This window comes from Monomorium pharaonis, chromosome 1 (assembly GCF_013373865.1).
Source record: "Monomorium pharaonis isolate MP-MQ-018 chromosome 1, ASM1337386v2, whole genome shotgun sequence".
Lineage (NCBI taxonomy): Eukaryota > Metazoa > Arthropoda > Insecta > Hymenoptera > Formicidae > Monomorium > Monomorium pharaonis.
In genome coordinates this window covers 23,595,037-23,615,855 of record NC_050467.1, presented here as the reverse complement: position 1 = coordinate 23,615,855, position 20,819 = coordinate 23,595,037, and the positions used below count along the sequence as shown (strand labels likewise).

The 20,819-nt window shown below is 41.7% G+C and overlaps 2 protein-coding genes across 2 annotated transcripts in view; one reads left to right on the top strand and one right to left on the bottom strand.

The window, feature by feature from the left end:
• Nucleotides 1-1,190: 1,190 nt before the first annotated feature.
• Nucleotides 1,191-12,609, bottom strand: LOC105834269 (sorting nexin-27). The gene is made up of 7 exons (XM_012676623.3): nt 11,710-12,609; nt 6,634-6,771; nt 6,165-6,389; nt 5,613-5,923; nt 5,276-5,514; nt 4,916-5,197; nt 1,191-4,822 (listed from the first exon to the last, which is right to left on the bottom strand). Exons 1-7 carry the CDS (start codon nt 12,096-12,098, stop codon nt 4,754-4,756), a joined length of 1,653 nt encoding a protein of 550 aa, XP_012532077.1. The 5' UTR covers nt 12,099-12,609; the 3' UTR covers nt 1,191-4,753.
• A 3,431-nt stretch (nt 12,610-16,040) lies between these two features.
• The window catches only part of LOC105836996 (lymphocyte antigen 6D), a 72,159-nt gene continuing 67,380 nt past the window's right edge, over nt 16,041-20,819 (top strand). Inside the window, exon 1 of the mRNA XM_012681439.3 lies at nt 16,041-16,725. Coding sequence (XP_012536893.1) covers nt 16,665-16,725 — 61 coding nt within the window. The 5' untranslated portion in view covers nt 16,041-16,664. The remainder of the gene's footprint in view (nt 16,726-20,819) is intronic.

The following is a 20,819-nucleotide window of genomic DNA, read 5'->3' as shown; positions in this document are numbered from 1 at the left end:
ATGCACTGCTTGATAAAGCTATATTAAATTTAATAAATAGCGTTTTAATTTCAAAGAGTCTTATAATAATTTAATATCAGATAACTGATCGATGACTCAAGGCTGAATTACACAAATCTATATTATAAATAAAATTTAAACTATAAAAAATAACGATAAAAGTAACTGTTGAATTTGTTACCGTTACTCAAAGAATATAACTATGTTACCGTTACAGCTACAGAAAAAGAAAAGTAACGTCGTTACCAGTCCGTTATAAAAAAAAGTAACTGTAACGGTAATGGCGTTACAAGTAACGCGTTACTTCCCAACCCTGCAAAAGGTATATTACGTAGAATATATACATCCACTACACATTGTACACTAGGGCTCGAAACACAGTACTCTTACGTAGCCGTGAGTACACGACTCGCTTCGAATTTATTTGTGTTTACATAGTTTACAACCGGGAACTTTAATCCGAGATAGTATTTGCAGTAATTATAATGGAGAACGTATCTTCCTCTATTGAGAAGCGCGCGACCGCATTTAGCTGGAATATTTCCAACACGAATTTTAATCTTTCCGCCTGGCGTTCGTGAACTGATGCTTAAGTCATGTAAGCCTATTGTCAATTTGCTCGCGAAGATTATTTGATTTTACGTCTGAGAACACGGCGAATTAATGGGCGAAAGACGATATGGCAATTTCATTGAGGATTCTCTATTTTGCGACAAAAAAGGTTTGAAAGTCAATCTAAACGTTTCTCCTTTTTCACATGCTGAGAAAAAAATGTTAATTTGATTAAATTTTTTAATTTGATCGAATTTCTTCACTTTAAGTATTTATGTATTTATCTTAAATACATAAAATACTTGAACTTTAATTTAAGTCTTTAGATATTTTACTAAAATAAAATAAATAGTTACAAAAATTTAGTCAAGTTGGAAAATTTAATGAAATTAACAACATTTTTTCCCAATGCAGAGCAAATACGTTGGAAAAAGCAGTCGCGTTATTCCATCTCGGTATTGTTTGCTCGTGTGCATGAGCGTGCTTTATGTCATGAGATACATTTCAGATTACTTGCGTTACGTAATAACAATTGTATTGCACAGATTGTATCTATCGTGTTATTTTATCTATGATATAATTATAATAATAATAATAATAGACAGGATACTTCGTTTAAAAAAAGGCACGAACAAGAGTTCTATTTCTTTTGTTTTTATTATACGCTTTTCAATAAGATGGCTCATAAAGAAATTGAATAATACTTCTCTTGCTAATTCGAAATACTAGTTTTACAGCAAACGTTTCGCGAACTGATGTTACACGGTAAATTGGAGCATTTGTTATTACGTACTATGATTATACAGAATATTTTAATTAACGCCTAAAGAGAGTTAACCGTAATGATATGGTCTTGTAATAACAATAATTAAATTATACTATCTAATTCGTCATTCTGCGTTTGACAGGCTCGTTAGTGCGCTAATTAACGAGATAACAAACAATCGAACGAATTGGTAGATTTCCTAATGAGAGACATTTTTGGCAAAACGACAAACGCAAAATAAACGAAATCTTTTTATCGAACAGCTTCGTGAAATGAAAGACAACTCTCGAGAAACATTCGTTCACCTTACGACACTAACATTGTCCAAAGGCAATGACGAAATCGTAATAAAAATACTGTCAAGATAAAGATAATTTTACAAAACTGTACAAAATATCATTAATCCAACTATTTTCAGATCTTTCGCATCAGAAGTCATAAATTCAACTTGGACGTATTTCGACGATCACCCTGCACGATTTCCTCAAAAAATACTCGCTACCAATTAACTCTACCAATTAACCCGCAGATTCTTTATAAATATTATTGCCATTCTCCAAACGTGACCATGCCACAGACTTTCTTTCTTCCGATCGAGAAAAAAAAAAAGAAAATATATTCTTCCGATTACTTCACCAAATCAATGAAACCACGGGAGGTTCTGACGCGTATTTCGAGAGAATCTTTCTGCTGTCGATAATATAATAACCCATGAGACCTTCGGATTGCTCATATCTCACTATTATCGCCTGATCAAACAGATCGTGCGGAAGTATTATTAAACATATCGCTAATTCAGCATCGCTAATTCTCTCGTTTGCGGATCCTAAATTACATATAACGTTAGATAATTACTCGAAGGTTCATTCGGTTTATCTATCACCAGTAATAACATTGCCGGACGCATTGTTAACTACAACTCACAGATTACTTTACACAGTTCTCTCACAAAACCTACCTCTTTACCTCTCCCTCCCCCCCCCCCCCTCTCTCTCTCTCTCTTTACCAAGAAAACAATAGAAACCATTATTGTAACTATCTTGTTCGCTCGATCGAATATCTAGGTGCACGCGTGAATATGTCACACATCGTATATCGATCGTCTTGTATGTATGTTCACTTGGATACTCGCGCGTTATAATTATACTATGTTATGTTCTATATTTCTATCATCATTAACAGTATCATAACTATGCTCTCTCGTGAGCATATATATATATTTTTTTCCCCTCTCATACGGATTTTACATTGTCACATACATTTTCCACTTGTCGCACGCGCTCGATACTCCATGAATAAAGTTTAAAAACGTTAACGGTAATTATATATCTATTTTTCTATTTATTATCTGTTGAAATTGCTCGCAATTAAATAAGCGACATGTTTAGAACGACTGGATTTAAGCACTGCGAGAAGGCAGGATGTATAACAGAGGGGGAAAAAAGAAAGAAAATAGGAAGAGAGAGAAAAATAAATGTCAGATCATGGGCATAGCGTGCAAGAGAACTCGCTCCAAATATTCACTTTCTACTGTGGACACCTATGCCAAATCGCACGTTACAGCCTTTTGCAAAATGCCGCAACGCGCAGAGTAATACTAACATTATCCTTATATGTTTCTTACTTGCTGTTATTATCAATATCTTCTTTAACATTATTAATGAGTATTATTCTTTCTTCGTATAAGATAATAGAGAAAACCACGTAAACTTAATACATTATTGTTTGGAACTCTTATGATTTTTCCTCCTTCACTAAATCCGGTAGACGGACGCTTATATAATCAAAAGATGAGCATTAACATCGCATTTTTCATTGCACAGTATCTTTATAAATTTATTAAGGGGGAGTAGCCCGAAATAGAGTTTCTCAATCGAAAACGTCGATTTTGAAAATAATCCTCGACTCTTATTACAATCCTTCTCGATTCACTTGCGATGCACTCGCACAGTTTTTGCGTAATAAATAGATCGTCGTTTCATTTTTCGCGCAGTATATCATTTACGCGACACCCAGTTAACAATCTTATCCCATCAAGTCGTTAACGATCTTATTAAAACGCATATACGCATACACACACGTACACAACTGAGTTTCTTCTCAAAAATTATATATTTGTAACGTTAATATGTACAGTTTGTTCTACTTTTTAACGCTAATGCTCTATACATGCTAATGAATTAACAAAATGTGTAGAGGACTAATCGATACGTTACACATTGATTACGGGACACGTGGTAGTACTAGCCGTAGCCACGCGTGCATTAGGAATTCGTTTGTTACACAGGATAGTTTAAAACAAGAAGGTAAGTAAGAATTCTTTCCTGTTTGTAAGCCACGGGTGATGAACGTGATATGTATCTACTTCTTCTTTTTTTCTTCTCAGACACTTTCAGGCTTCTGGCAGCTGGTTTCTTATTTTACATACTCGTAATTGCAAACAATAATGAGTGAAATCTACCACAGCGATAAATTGGACGCGCTGTCGATACTACTGAGATCCCTTACAAACATGCAAAAGCGGTACCTCTTGTTTTAAAATCCTGCGTAACGAATTGACAAATTATTGTTGACCTTTATAAAATATTGCACATTAGAAAATGCACAAGGTATATTTCTGTCATCTAAACGCACGATCGATACGTAGATCCAAAGAAAATGAGTTTCGAGTCTATTAGGCGAACAAGGAGGAACGTTTTACGTAAGACGATCGATTCTCCCGCTTTAAAACGAGTTGCGTGCTGTATAATAATATCATAGGCCAGAAGGATAGGTGACTTCTAGGATAACCGCGTGTATCCCCGAAGTATAGTAATAGTCTATGTACACTAAACGTTATTCTCTTACATGTAATCGCGTGCACGACTTTGTTCACTTCGTAACGAAAGGGAAAAAAAATCGGCGTGTGTTTCATTGACAAAACAAAAGTCCCAGCTATATCGATGCATAAAAATCAGATTTTTTACACGCTGCCTGTAAGCTGTGTCAAGACTACCTCCAGGTCATGGACGAGTGCGACGTATAATACAAATCCGGTTTGAAATTTATACATCACATTTCGTTTTCGATCAGATTACTTGCGAGCGTCGCATTTAATCCATCGAATTTCGTTCCTCTGGAATTAGAAGTATTTGTTTTGTCACCGAGTTGTATCTACATTCGCACGCGCGCGCGTTTGACTCTTTCGATGACTGTGGTGGGCAAAACACTCTCTTTCTCGTGCACAGCATTAGTAATGTTTGGCCAAGCCAAAAGATTGGAAAATTTGATATGCTACAGGTATCTGTGCTAACTCTCGGTACCGTTTCTAAAAACTGCCCTAATTCTAGTAAGAAAAGATTTCGCGACTATGGTGAAACCAAGTGCCGAGATATCCCGCGAAAAGGGACCGTTCAACGTTACAATGCCGGATACCTCTTAGCGTCGTATGTTACGTCATTCCCCTGGGTCATCCCACTTTGCTTCCTCGGCTATTCGATCGAAGCAATCCGAGAGGAACGTATACTGCAAGAACAATAATCACCAGAGGATGATGGACCAAACGGGGTGAGCTTGCGTGAAATAAAATGGCAAAGAGATCGCCGAGGGTATACTCACGTAAGGGGTGAAGACCTTGAGCCAACGGGGCGGACGGTTGTCCGGGCGCGTGTATTGGAAGCAGAACGCCATCCCGTCCTCGTCTACCTCCCACCGGGCGATGGTGCTCCATTGGAATTCGACGACCTGCGACTCCAGGGTGCCGTCCTCCTTCGCGGCGTGCAATTTGAACGCCGCTGTGCCAACCGCCGGCACCACGTGGCCCTCCTTCCTCGAGTCGCACGCGCAATGCGGGAACACGATGTCGCCGTACCCGCTGAGTTCCCTTGCTAATTTTAGATACTATACAAACACAAAGTAATCTCGAGTAAACGCAAAACCGAACACCTGTAAGATCTGTTTCCCTCATTCGGCACGAACCTCGTGCTTTCTCGACGCATCCTGCAGAGCCTTCAACTGGTACAGCCGTTCCCCCGCGGTGATGTGACCTCTGTTCACTTCGTCGATCGTTTGCCAAAATATCCAAGTCAACGCCTGCTCGCTCAGAGGCCTATTTACATTGAAGAGCCACCTCCTTATCGCCAGGCACGTCGCGCTGGCAGTAGAATAATTTTGAATGTACAAGGTATGCGGATGTTCGTGAGGTTGCAACTTCCTCTCTGCAATGGTAATGGCCGCATTAAGTCACACGTAGCAGCACAGTAATTTAATTCAGAATTTATATAAGAGGCGGCAAGTGTAATTTAAGCGCGCATACCGAAATTGTACTCGACAATCTCGAACAGGTAGAAATACTTGGCGGTTTCCGCGTCCAGGCCTACTCGGCAGCAGACCGCGTCGTAGACGTCCTTCACCGACGCCGCCTTGGGAACGGTGACGGTGACGACCTCGCGATCGGGCAGCAGAACCTTGAGATCTACCGCCGGACCCTGGTCGCCGTCCTCCTCCAATCGATCCGTCAGAAATTCCTGCATCGCGTCGCTTTCCGCTATTACGCGTACCGCGCAAACCTTCTCCAAATACTGTTCCAGACCGCGTCGCCTCGCGTCAAGCTGCTGCTCGCTCAGTCTGCAACGTGAACGAAGGAAATTCTCAGCCTTCGAGTTACGCGCGAGAGATCAGTACCTCATTCTTCGTACGAAAAGAAACGTGTATAAAGCGCGAAGATCACGGCAAATATCTCGGGATTTATGAAACCCGCTCTTATGAGACGCGTCACACGAGGTACTGAATGGGGCTCGTTCATCCCGTTGGGGTAGGACGCAATCTACATCTATACGTGTGAAATTAAGCGTGAGAGAAACGTTACTGGAATGGCCATTTGCCCGGTAGCTTCGGAAAATTGAAGCCTATGAATTCCTTCTTCAGCGCCATGTGCAACGCCGCGAACTCCCGATATCGGCGCGAGCACAAGTGCCTGCCGGCCATGTGGACGTTGAAGACCACGTAACGCTCGTGCTTGCGCTCGCGGACGTGATAATCCGGCACGCTGATGGGCAGAGATCGCTTCTCGCTGTAGTCCACCGATGCGTAGCTAAACAAAAATATTACGCGTTCAATGCTCGTACATGTATCGCACGTGTTTGTTTTTATTTCATCGATCAATCTCTAGGCAGATAACGAGATTGCCGATTACTAAAACAAACAAGATTGCTATTATTTCAAACCGTCTTATCGGCGAAATAATCGGGACACTCGATATCACGAGTATGGAGTGTCGAAAGGTGCATCGAGCTGCTTTAACGTCGCGAGAGGGACGTTCGAGCTTTCATCCTCACCTCAGGTCCTCGCAGGGCTCCAGCCTCTCCGCCTCCTGCGGCGTCACGGAGATGACGGTCAAGGTGAGGACGTCGCCGCCCGATTTGATCAGATCTACCACCTGCTTGTGAGTAGCGCCCTCGACGTTGACGTTGTTCCTGCAAACAGAGATACGTTGTGTTTTATTAGTCCTCGCTGTTTCTCTCTCTCTCTCTCTCTCTCTCTCTCTCTCTCTCTCTCTCCCTGTGGCCACTTTAATACATCTCGATACACTGTGATTCGCAACCGACCTGAATTGCGATTGCGGCGCACCGGCAAAGTTCCATCGCCTGCGATTCTCGATCCACTCGCATTGCAGCGCGGTCATGTAACACGTCAACATATTTCACGCTCTTATCGGCGCGCGATAGCGTGCCGATCACGAGCTAAACCGCGTGTAAACCGCGGGGCGATCGAGAGACTCGCGGATAAATGACGCTTCGCGGGGCAAGTATCTGCGATCCGCACGGCGCACATCCGGTTCTCGCACGTCTCGTTTGACCCTCCACGTCGAAAGGAACACAATATAGACGAAAGGCCTTCGACGAGGTCGTGATCCGGTCCAATCTCGCCCACTCGCGCACGTTGCCGGTGGTGGTTCTCGACCTACCAGTTGCAGCCAGTCGAAAGGGAATAGGATACCGGTAATCGGCCTTTTTAGCACGAGTTTCGAATTCCAACCGGTGAAAGGTCCTCGACTGCGATTGGTCCACGCGCGGAGGCACGACTCTCCCCGGAGGCCTCGACGAATGTCGCCGTCACGGATTTCCACGTCTGCATGCGAGAGAAGGCGAGTCGCGGTCTTTATACGTTTTCGCTATCATGCGTACCGGGTGGGATTCGTATAGTTGTAAAACGATATTTATCTCTGGACCTCCGCTCCCGAGATTGCAGATTGCTCCGCTTATCGCGTTCTCCACGATTGTCTCATTAAACAAAATTTTAATCGACGCACGCGTTTCAATACACGTTCGACATATTTAATACAGTAATAGAATTTAATCGCTACGTGTACGAAAAAGAGACTTTCTTGAATTGGACCGGGAACATTGCATCAGCTGCTGAAGTTTAGAATTACGTAGAACATTAGCGATCGGCGATCAAATGCGAGGCTCCTCTTTTCAGCGGTGCGCGGGTTGAAGAGTTGAACGGAAAGAATCAGAAAAATGCTATTTTTCGCCAGCCGACGGAATTAGATTGGGCGGTCAATCAATAACGACACCCTACGTATATACTAATCTCTATTAGAAGATAATGAGTTTCGGTGGGCGAGTGTGTGTGTGTGTGTGTGTGTGTGTGCGTGGGCTCTCGCGAGCGCACGGTATTTATAAGCGTTCGAGTTGTTCGTGTTGTTGTCTGGTGATACGACGGCGTTGCTTCCTTTCTCCGCGTGCTAGCGGGTTACACAAATACATCGTGCTGTTATCCGAAACTCATCAAACGCGGGGCACAGCGGCCGTGGTCGGTTCGCCGATCGCAAAACAAACCGACCGAGATAATAAAGCGTGCAAGACGTAATGATTCGCGCCTAAGTTAATGGGACGCCTAATGGAGCTTAATGATCGACGCAATTCCGAATGAATGACTGTACGTTTTATCGGATGCATGCGGCCGAGAGAGCGGCTCCTTTTAAGTAATATTCACTTATCGTCGCTCGTTAAAACGAGAGTCATCGTCAAATCTTCGAGACGGGCGATCTCAGCTGGCAACAGCACGGCGGTACGTCCATTGTTTAATTTATAACTTTCGATTGAGAGACGGTTGCTTTTGTTGCCGATGGATTTATGATTTCTTTCTCGATTGGCGAAAAGCACACTTTTCAGCGGAGAAGTTACGTGATGCACGCGTAAAACAACTTTGCGGAAACCGTACGAGGAATAAGCCTTTTAAGGACATTAACATAACAACGTAACGTATAAGATAAGAAGTCATATATAATATGTATGAATAACGTGGAAGCATATAGCTCGCGCGGTTATTATTAAAACTTATGCAAGCAACGCTAAGGGAACCTAAGAAAAAGAACGTAAAAATATCGCTGAAATGCATGAAAATAAAAATTGCCGAGGTCTCGAAACGTGCCATAAAAAAAATCCTTTGAAGTCGGATTACGCGGTGGAATCCGATCGCAAAATGTAGACGGTAGGAACCGTTAAATTGCAGTAGTAAAAGCAAAAGATTCGATCAGCTTTCCGCGATAATATACGTCGCAGTTGATGAGAGGAGAGCACGCGAGGAGAAACGTGGCGGAGAGAGATCTCGGCGAGACATCCATCAATTCATTTGCCGCGAACGTCGCTGCAGAAATCGATGAGTTGCCGTCGAGAGCCGTGAAGGAAGATCTCTCGATTTCGCGGGACGAGAAACTGATGCGTAAAACAAAGTTGCTGAAATTCCGACGGGTCTCTCGCGTGTCCTTGAACCCTGTGCTGCGCGGAGTTTCATAAATGTGGGAACCTCAGATCTGCCAGGGTCACGTACGTACTCCGCCACAACCGAAAATTCGCCGTGATCAACAAGCAGGATTTATCGTCGCGATTATTACAAGCGCGAAAGTGTTCGCGATAGTACGCCGATATAGTATCGGGTATTGCCGCTTCCTACCTCGGTCTTTTTAATCGTAGATTGATCCCGTTGTTATCGAAATAAAAATATTGCGCGCCCTTTATTTAATCTGACTGGTCGTCGCGACCTGCGTCACATCTAAAACAAGCGTCGTCGTGGGAGAAGAGCATGTTTCTCGAGAGAGATTGATACGATGTGTCATCAACTTTCAATTCTACGTACGGTCGTTTTATCGCCGCCTTCACGTGTAACGTTGGCGTCGAGGACGAGGCCGTATTGCGAGGGGTATATACATACGCGCCGCGGACATCATCAAATAAAACTCTATGCAAATAGGCAACGGGACTGGAACAAAGCGGCAATGCTTTAAGCAAATTAGCTTTTAATTAAACGGAACACGATTACCCGCTCGTGCAGGGTGGCTAATGATCGGGTATGCAAATCCGATGGCGCTAACGACCCCGTCGACGACGGGGGATATTGTAAATGCGTCTAGCAAGTTTAGACGGCCGGTTAACTGACAGTTAACTCGCCGCGATAAAGACGTTCGCGCTTATCGTAACGAAGTACGTCGATTATTTTAAGACTAAATAAAAACCAAAGGAAATAATATCGAAGCACGAGTAACGCTATTTACTGTTTGTCGGGTTAAACCGATATAAACCAAGATAAAAATAAAACTGGCGAGATGAGACCCGAAGGTGGTACATTCGCACATTCTCTTTTCCCAGGATTGGTGACAACTAACTGGTCAACGAACGGCGAAAACTTCGTTGAAATAAGTTGATTAACCAGTCTACGAACCGGTCTGGAACTATCACGGGAACGATAGGTTTTGCAACCGTCGCGTTTGCTAAGTTCAAACGAGATTGTCAAACAGATCGTCACGGATCGTGTGCACGTTTGTTTTTATCATTTCTTACGTCAGAATTTGCAAAGCGGATATACGCTCGCGTATGTACGTGTACTCACTGTTCCCTCGGAAAACCTATCGCGCCAGCGTCAGTCAGCGCGATTAGTCTTCCCAATGATTATCCCGTCTGAAAGTTACGCGCAACGTGTGTAATCCGTATCTTTCTGCTACGCCCCTGTATTCCCTGATAAGTCCCACGATAAAGCGAAAATTTCGACCAGTCGGTATCCACGACGCGGGGCGCGATAAAATTCTCGGCGCCGGCCTAGTCAGACTACTCACGTTTCTGGAAAGAGATAAGATAGATAATTTACGTTAAAATGCTTTCTAACTTAAGCGAGACTCTTGGGATAGGTCCTACGGGATTTCTGAGTGCAGCAGAAGCATCGGGTAAATCTGTCTTCCTACGTCTGTGCGTGTTAGCTGTAGTTTCTTTAAAGAGCCATATACGACACTGAGCAAAGTAGTTGCCAGGCGAGACTGAACCACGATGAATATGTAATGTAACTAGTAAACGATTAATGTGTCTCCATGGTGTATCTTAAATTAGTGTTGGACTTTAAACGCATGTGTGGCTTTTTAGCATTAATCGCGTAAGCGTGACGAAAAATTCGAGCAAGAAAAAAAAATCCAGTTCGCAAATGTCGAGCAAACGTTTAAATGTTCTTAAAAGATTTATGCGTGAAACGCAGATACATTTGAAATCTTGCTGAGATTCATTTAACATACGTTTTCTTTTTTTTTCTGCTTTAGAGTCACGCAGTTAATTATTTCACAACAAATAAAATTAAAATAACGTTTCTCGACAAAGAAGATAAATTTTTTTTGTCAAAGAAGATAAAGAAGAACGTTATACGTCACAAGAAATAAGAAACAATTTTTAAAAACATATTAAATAATATGTAGAAATTTGGACTGAAGTTATCATTTCTATCATCGAGTCTTTTTTTACGTTTAATGTGAAAAACTGTATATCTTGAAATGTGTCATTTTTCTTATAAAGAAGAACGTTTTTGGTACTACGTATCTTCTTATTACCACTGTAGGTGGCAACGTGACAACAAGTAAAAAAAAAGAAACGAATCATAAATGTTGAATATCAAAAATGACAGTTGAATCTTCAATAATATAACTTGTGATGGACTGCGGAAATTAGATTTTGGCTTGATTTCGCAGCATCGAGATGTGCTGATGTGTACACTCTTGTTCCCTACGTCTTCCATTCTGCAAATGTTTCATTTAAGTTTCCTTTAATTAGATCCTTAATATTCGCATATAAATACATTTATTTAACATCGCGTTTTTACTTTTTTAGCCGAGTACTTCGAAACGCGCCAAGAGCGAAACGCAGCGTCTCGCGTCCGATTCTCTGGACTCCGGTTGTGATTTACTCCAGTTTGAATTTCAACGCAATTTCCGGGGGTGGAACGTTCTCGTCCCGGATTGGAGCCGCGTCGACACCGTTTTCGTCGAGGCGGCTTGTCAGAGTCAGTAAAGCGTTCCTGACGACGGTTTCACACCGAGAGGTCCGCGAGCGCGGATCGGAAACGCAGGCGGAAGGGACGAGCCTTCTACTCACACTTCCAGAATACGGTCGCCCTTGCGAACGCCGGCCTTCTCGGCGGCACCGCGCGGTAGCACCGCGCTGACGTGCTGAAGCGGCGCGTACAATTCGCCGTTGATGCTCCGCAGTTGTCCACCCTCGCTAACTTGGCCGCGTACGTTGAACCCGAAGCCCGTCTCCGTCTTGTAGATCGTTACGCACCGCGGCCCCTGGCCGACTGGGTCCTTGTCCGGTCCAGCGGCCGGAGGATGCTGCGGTACACGCGCGTTGTTGTTCACCATTGTCACGGCCGCGGCTACGTTCCTCGTACTGCCGTCCTGGTTCACGGCTGGTAAGCGGTGCACCTCCGACTCGCAGTCCGCCATGTTGCACTCTGGCCGCTCATTCACGGCGGCTGCTACCATACAATATCACCGCTCTCGTTGTCACTTGGGTCTAGGGATGATAATCGAAGCAGCGATGCCACTTTTGGATCGCCGCCGCACAGTCGCGGCCGTGGAGAGGGGAAGAGGAACTAAAGGCAAGGACCAATCGTATTAGCGAATCACTGGGCGCTTACTGATTCTTTGATATAATTGGTCCCCGTCTCTAGTTCTTCATCCTCTCCACAGCTGTGACTGTGTGGCAGCGATTTAAAACTGGCATCGTTGAAGTCGAGGTAGAAATGCTATCGATGCATCGAAGTCGATATCGTTTGCCGAAGCAAATTAACGCCGACGAACGATATTCAAATTGCTAACAAAATCTCGATACTTTTGGCTATCGAAACCTTTTCACGTTGACGTAAACAATAAAAAAAAACTGACTATAATCAATTAAGAACACAATGTAATAACGATCCTTTAATTTTCTTAGATTAATTGTCGCAAAAAATTGATGTCATTTTTAAGAAAAGCAAAAATAACTTTGCTTTTAATAACATAGACTTTTTTAAGTAACTGATTAGAACCTTCTCTTTAATAATAAAGAAATTCCTTGAATTTTGCAATAACAGAAGTTTTTTCTAGCAATAATATTGTAACAATCTTGAGCAGGTGGACCTAGGTGTCGTCACTTATTCGGAGTTACTGTGGAATTCGTAAACGTCGTTGTGCCGCCTTTCATCTTTCGTACTTATTGATCTTCGCCGTCTCTGTCGGTACCACAGCTGAAGCCGACAGAGGGAGTCAGTCTGGTCTCTGACTGATCTAGACTGGTCTGTTATGATAGTAATCATTGCTAGTCACTTATATGTTCTGTGCGCTGAAGTTTCAGAATGTGCTGCCACCAGCTTCGAGTCTCTTACTTGCGAATAATCAGATTAATTGGATCTCAAATTTATTTTTTATTTCTTTATGATATTAAAATACCAAGTACGATAACAGTAAAATATTACCAGTGATTGTCGTTTTATTTTAAAATCAAGATACATTCTGAAGTTACTGAAAAGACTTCTACATTTATATGTGGTTTGCTCTTTTATTTATCAACGATATAAAATATTTTTTTATTTAACATTTAATTAATTTTTTCTTACAATACATACAATGTTATAACTAACAAATTTTGAATAATGATTTGTTATCGAATCATTGTTGAATTATTTTGACTTTCTTTTAATCATCTTTGCTGTGTATCAGATGCCTATTATTTCATATATATTATAAGGAAAAAATACAATAATTTTGATTAGTAACTAAGAATCCATATCTATTTTTTTCACTTTTCTTTACTTTAATACTGATTATAAATTAATAGGTATAAATAATAATTTTAAGTAAATAATGAAATAGATAATCGTTTATGTGAAAAAGCTAGGTAACTATTCTCGACTAAATTATTTAAATATAAAGACTTTTTATATTTTTTAGTTAGCGATCGTATATCCTTATTCATCGTCTACTTTACATTTTATATACTAATACATATTATGTCATTAACTGTCTCTCGCTATCTGCAGTTAATATTAATTAGTAGTTAAGAACTAGCTTTTACTGCTGTTTTAATGTTACACCTTTAGAGAGATAACTTGGAGATAAGCTAAATCGCTCGTAAAATTTTAAAATTAGAAATTTTTTAGTAAAAGTCAAAATAATATTAATAATATAATAGCAATAGAATATTTTTAAAAAATATACGATTTGTGCGTGGAATCGAAATAACATTACGTGCAGACAGAAAATACAAACTTTGCACTTTATTCTCCGTTTATAATTAATGTACAATGCTGTGAAAGTTAATATCATTATTTAATTAAATGTTTTTACAATTTAAAAAGTTATAATCTATCTCTGAAATTAGTAATAAAATTTAATAGAATAATTTCATTAACATTTTACTTATATAAACTTTCTGCGATTTTCCGTAAATATTCTCTTATTCAAAACTTTTTATTCTCTCTCTCTCTCTCTCTCTCTCTCTCTCTCTCTCTCTTTCCACAAGTATATACCGTATTTGAATAAAAATTCAATCTTTCTGTCTTGTTATTTCCGTTATACTTGCTGTTCTATTTTAGGGTTTTTTTTTAAACCTAAACCTGTCGAATTTTGATAGGGATCGAATCTAGAAAATAGCGGGCAAAAGATAGAGATAGGGATGGAAGAGAGAGAGAGAGAGAGAGAGAGAGAGAGAGAGAGAGAGAGAGAGAGAGAGAGAGAGAGAGAGAGAAAGGAGAAGGGAAGGGGTGTGAATTCGTGCAGAGGGAACTGACTGGCCTTTCACCTGCAGGAAATCCTATGATTGATGCCACATGGCACTATGTTGCTGCCGCATTATATGCACGCGCACACATTGTATACACTCCCTGATAACTACGGCGCGAATACATACTGCAATAACTCGATATGTAAACTGGCGTACGCGCCGCAGTGCGTGATGGGGAACACGAAACGCGTTTACAACTTCGTCGAAGGACAGCGGGCGAAACGTATTCTCTCGCACGGGGTAGAATATAATTTATCCAGGAAGTCGTTCCCTGATTTTCCCCGCCGACCTTCTTTACCTCATACTAGTATGTGGGATGTTTATGGGGTTGGGTAATTTCGTCCGAGCAAAAATTTTTCACATCTTCCCAGAGCTTCCTTTTGAAAGCGAAATAAATGTCGAGTGCTTTTTCTTTTTCGAGGTGAGTGTTTCTCTTAATTAAGAAATTTTTATCACACTTTAATGAATAAGTTTTCTAATTACGCATCGGTTTGCTTGCGAGCTGTGTTGTCGTTGTGTTACGAAAGTAATGAAGAGTTATTTCTTTAAAACTAATTTTTGTTCAAAGGCAAATAACGGTGGTCACTATTTTGATAAATCGTAGCAGAATATTGATCAGTGTCAAACTTTTATTATTTTATTTGTATAGGAATCTCTTTGTTAAATGATATATAGTCTCTGATTTATAAATTTTTGGGCTTTTACGTTTTGACAGTTCTAATACAAACCATTTATTTTTCATTAAAACTAATTCGACCTCCGAGGTCGCTATTTCTCGCTTAAAATCCAGGCAAGAGTCAAGTTAAAAAAAAAGAGATTTTATGTTATTTTCTCTTATACACATTTTTTACATACTATTTCTTATGTTATTTTTTAAATATTTCATACCATTTAATTTCTCTCTTCCTATATGTACATATATTGAAGAGATTAAAAAACAAAAATTAAATTTTAAATTTATCATAAAATAAATACGAAGTTACATTGAACCAAATACACATTAAGCGTTTTCAGTTTCTTGGACTAAAGTCTGACCAATAAATACAAAGTATTACCGCTAAAGTTTAGACGCGTTTATCTTGTAAAGTTGATTTTGTCATAAGCTGAACTTCTTCGATGAGACTCACGTGTTCACTGAAAAAATAAATTTAAAAATAAATCGACTTGATTAAATCCCTTCAGCATTATAAACTGTTACAAGCCGAAATAAATGCAGGTCATTCGATGAAAGAAATCTCGCATAAAGATTAGTTCGAAAGCATCGCGAGTGCCTCCGCGTGTCATATTATTTTTGTTTATTTGGTAAACTCGATTTAGTGTTTCCCGGAGTCGGACAGTGACTGATTCGAATGTTGACAGGTATCGATAAATTAAGAATGACGTTGCTTCGTGATGTAAATTTCTGTAAATCCCGATAGAAAAAAAAAAAAAAAAAACGAATCGTACGACGGTGCGGAGCGCGTCGGGCTGGCTTCTCTGAGCGTCGTCGGTCTCTTCTCCGGGGGCCCGCGGGCGAGAACCGTTCCCTCGCGCACGGCCCTCGGCGTCAGCGTCCCGCTGCATCCGGAGCACGCCCACGGGCGCACACGTGACGCGGAATGTACCCGCGCGACGACGCGGTCCGGCGCGGAACGGCGCGCCGCCACTGCTGCAGAGCGGCCGCCGTAACGTAGGGAAAGTCAGTTCGACGTTGGCGCCGCAACAGACGTACCGGTGGTAGGACGCGCCTCCCTGTAAAAAGCCACCCTCCCGCCCCCGCCCTGCCTCGCCCAACGAATTCGGGGGTACCACCCGCGAAAACGCTCTGTCGATTAATCGCGCGGGGGTTGCATGTACGTGAGAGAGGGGGGCGGAAAACAAAGGCAAAGGAAAAGTAAGCGCGGATGTGCCGCGCCGATTATTCGCGAGGGCAACATTGTTGAGGAAAAACTTGAAAGAAAGAGACGAAGAAGAGATAGATAGATAGATCGTTCGCGTCCCAGATCCGTGCCCAGTGCGGGGATCGAGATCGATCCTCGGTGTTAATCACGAGAGGGTGTGGACCACGTATCCGCGGGAATTACGCAGTGATCGAGACGAGCGGGTAGCGCGGTGCACGCAGTGCCTTTTTCCTTTCGTTTTTCGCGCGGGTCACCGTCTTTCGGTCCCGCCCCTTCAACGGTTGGCACCGTCATCAGTTCCACTCCCCGGTCCCGCGTGGACGCTGCAAGGCAACTGAGTGACTTCTCGTCTCCTCGCCGGACGTAATTATTCTCGACTCTCATTCTCGCTGAGACTCCGGCCGCAGCATGTTTTCGTCCCCGAGGGCTTTCCCGCCGATTCTCGCCGTGGCGCTCGTCGTCTGCATCGGTGAGTGTTGCGTCAGAGCCGAATCGTCTCCAAAGAGGCGAGATGTCCCAGACGAGAAATCGATCTTAACGAAGATTTTCGTAAATTTCATTTTGATTTGCGAGTTTGAAAACGCGTTAGGACATTATAGTTGCGATATAATCGTGAAGGGTGGGAGGGAGAGAGGTACTCGAAACTACATTCTGTAAATCTCTTCAGGGATATTTATGCGATTTAAATACTCGTAGTAGGAACGCCACAGAGAATTAGTTTTATCTCACCTCGGATTTTCGAAAGGCACAAATTGACGTCTTAGCTAACGTTTAACAGTTTTCCAACCGGCAGTTTTGTGCAGTAAAAATGAGCATATTACCAGCAGTAAAAATGACAATATTCTCGAGAATAACGTTTCGAATTTGTAGTTTACATTTCGTATAATTATTTGTACAATTCTTAGCTACTTGATAAAATTAAAAAATATTGTACGTTATGTCAGCAGCTAGTCGTAGCTTGTAGTCGCCATTTTGTACAGCCATTAAAATTGGTTAATTATATAGTGCCGAGAAGTATACAATTAACGCCGTTTAACGTATCGCATATTACATAACATGCACATATTTTATTCGTCGAAAATTACACTCAAAGTGGCACTTTTACTCTTGACATTTAGTAAAAGTACCACTTTTTTAATGCAAGTGCAATATGTGCTGACGCAATTGAATGACTCTTTAGAGCACATTAATTATCGGGAAAGATATAAAAATATTGTGTTTTACAAATAAATTCAATTGCCTTTGATATAGCTGAAAAAGTTTTCTTCTTTTTTTTTCTTTGCTAGTAAATAAAAATTAAAATCTTTTATAATTAAAATTATTTTCATTAATAACACAAGTAAAGCACATTTCTATTTATAATAAATTTTTTTGAACATTTTTGACCACTAAATTCTAAGTTAAAGGAAAGTATTGGGAGGGAGGGGGATACTACACAATTTGTTACATATTTTTAGTAAAGAATAACGATGATTCGTTAAAGAAGTGGAGAAATTTAAGAACGCGATGATCATTTATCAGGGCATCTCAGTTTCCTTGATAACGAACAACATTATTCCATCGAATATTCGTGCTTTAACGAAATCAACGTACGAACGCGACTAATTAGATTTTCGACTGCTCCACGTGAATGATACATCATGGATGGGAAACGCGGCTCGAATTATGGTGATGCTGTTTGTAAGCGGAAAATAGATTACCATTGCCACGTTTGATTATTACATATGTAAGAACGAAGTTTTTGCTGTAAGTTTTTTACTACTGAAGTTTTTCGGCTATGAAATTCGCTTTGTGACTTGGTAATCGTGAAAAATAACAGCGAAGCTGTTTGCCAGTCGTGAGCGTGACGTGATAAGAAGGTTATACGTTTGCAAAAAATATATTCGTCATAAAAGAACAAAAATATCCCTTATAGCAACGTACATATTGTCACGATATCATGACGATATTATTTTATAACAAAGACTGACATTCGCACGTTACCATGACTTCACCGTGATATCACTCGTAACTTTTTGCTATAGGATTTTCGAGTTATTGCAGCAATGTAAGAATTATTTTCAAATGGACTTTTATTTCTCGAATATATTCAGAACACACATTTTCGTGTTTTCCCCGTCATCAATCCGTTTTGCATCGGACGATTATGCGCACACGGTTACATGCATCGATGGGCGTTTTGCGCACGGCGGATTATAGGCCACTTCCACCCCTTCTCCTTCCTATGAAATTGGGATTTCAGGAAGGACGTTCTACTCTCTCTCTTTATATATATATGTATATCCAATATATTTAGCGGCCTAATTTCGTAGTTAATAGTGTAATCTTGCTGATGAACTGACTTTTGCTCAAGTATTATATCTGCTTATGGCACATGAGATCCAACTAAGAAATCTATGTCAAAGGTCAACATGGTTAGTCTGTCGGGTTGCAGTGTGAAAGAAGTCAGATCTTGTAAAATTGCACAAAATAGTACGCTGTAATTTTCTTGTTGAATCTAATAAAGGTCAACCGTAGATTAGACGTGTTTACACGGAATTTCTGAAAAAGAGATACCGCGAGTTAAAACTTCCTGGATTTTATAAATACAACTGACCTAGCTCGCGACGAAGGAAAATAATTAAAGTTAACTGAGCTTAACTATTTTAATTGCTTGATCAGTTAAGACCTCTCTCGAGTTACATGATAATTTAACTTTTAATGGTATTTTGAAATTATATGAACAAGAAGAAGCAAATGTGACCTGATTGCGTAGGATACACTTTAAATCTCGTAGAGTGAAAAATCACTCGGCAATTGCACAAACTCAATTTTCATTCTACAAAAATGAATTTTCACTCAAAATTTTGACTCTTATTAGAAAGAACTGCTCGAAAAATTACACAAGCACAATTTTCGTTCTGTTAGAGTGACGTTTCACTTTATGAGACTTGAAAAGTAGGCAAGTTGTTTGGTCTGAACAAATCGAGGCTCTCCTTCTCAGAGCTAATCACGTAATGGAGGTCCGCGCGGGCACATCATTTAATAGAGCAATGAATATGGAGTCGCTGCACTCTATCCTTCTCTCTCTCGTTCGCGCGCGCGCGCGCGCGTGAATCTTTCTGGAAGCTGGTAATCCGACCGTAGTGTCACTCTGGAGTTTCCCTATTCATCGAGAGCGGTAAAGCGATATGGCGTTGTAAGTGTACAAGGTGCGCAACCGTCGCTTTATTACTTCGCGCGAACGTCCGCGCTGAGGGATTACAAAGGGGCCCGGGTAAATCTGATCCTAATCCTCGTCGGCGCTGGCAATCACCGTCCTGGGAGAGGCACTCCCGCCGACACAATAGTTTATTTCCGCTGGGTTTTGTATTTAGATAGGATAATTCGCACCCGTACCCTCTCGTCCTCGCCCCGTGGCGATGCGGTTGAATATCAGTAAAGCTATTTTTCATCTCTGACGCACGGATCCCTTCTGTGTTATTACACGATAGATCTCGAACACGCGCCCGTTCGAGCGTGCAGCTTTCCCGAGTCGCAGAAACGCCGCACGTAGTATATAGATAAAACGCGGCAAAACTAGGATACGTTTATATCTGATAAAATGTCGATGTGAGCTGGGGGAGGGGAGGGGAGGGGGGGGATTTCACTCAAAATGTTTACTATTGCGCGCCTTTGGAAACCTTGTCCCTTCGGTGACGCGCATCGATCCCCGCGAGCAATCGGAATGTCCACGTGGACACATATTCTCGAAATCGAAAATATGAAGCCGCGAAAAAATAGGTCGGCGAAAATACATTTGACCGCATTTTGCCGCGACCCGTTTTCTTTGAGCCGCGCGCTTTCGACACGTCCAACAAGAAGGCACATCGGGCGCATCGAAGGTCGATGCAAAATGAAACAGGAGATAAAAGGGCAACAAAAAAAAAACAACGAGAGAGAGAGAGAGAGAGAGAGAAAACTAAAACCGCGTTGACGACCCCAATTCGTAAGATGAATGCCGGAACGAGCCCTTGACTTCGGGCCGAAATTTCGACTGTCCTCCCCAGGACCCGCGCGGCGGTCCGATATCTCGACGTTCACGACGTCATTCTATCTCGTCGGGAATTAATCGCGGAAGCCATGAAATTATAATTTATAGCGATTTACGTTAATGCCTATCACGCTATACATTAGCCCTTATCGGGCTACGTCCCGTAAGCAGCCGCACAATCTGACTCATTGCCGTTGCATATCGCGCGCGTCGTGATTCCTCACGGTCCCCGCATACATCCTCCGCGCAATTCGCGTCCGTTCGATAATGATTTCAAGGTCGGCCGCCGAACGATTATCGTGCCGCGCTGAACTTCCAATTACGAGGAAATAGCGCTTTTAAGCGCCAAAGCATTTTACGTGCACGGTTTTGAAGCCGATAAAAAAACTGACTGACAATTTACACGGACGTTTATATCACTCGTGATCGAAGCTGAAGAAATACCCTCGACTCAACTTCAGTAATGAATATCGGCTCGTATTGTATCCGCATTTGTTAAGCTCTCGCTGGTACACACAACGGTGGGCGGTTCGCCGCGTTTCCCGTTGTAA

Coding starts and splice junctions, on each gene's coding strand:
- LOC105834269 (XM_012676623.3), bottom strand. CDS start 12,098: ATGGTAGCAGCCGCCGTGAATGAGCGGCCAGAGTGCAACATGGCGGAC. Junction 6,772..11,709: donor GGCGACCGTATTCTGGAAGT/GTGAGTAGAAGG, acceptor CTCTGTTTGCAG/GAACAACGTCAACGTCGAGG. Junction 4,823..4,915: donor TCAAGGTCTTCACCCCTTAC/GTGAGTATACCC, acceptor TTGTTCTTGCAG/TATACGTTCCTCTCGGATTG.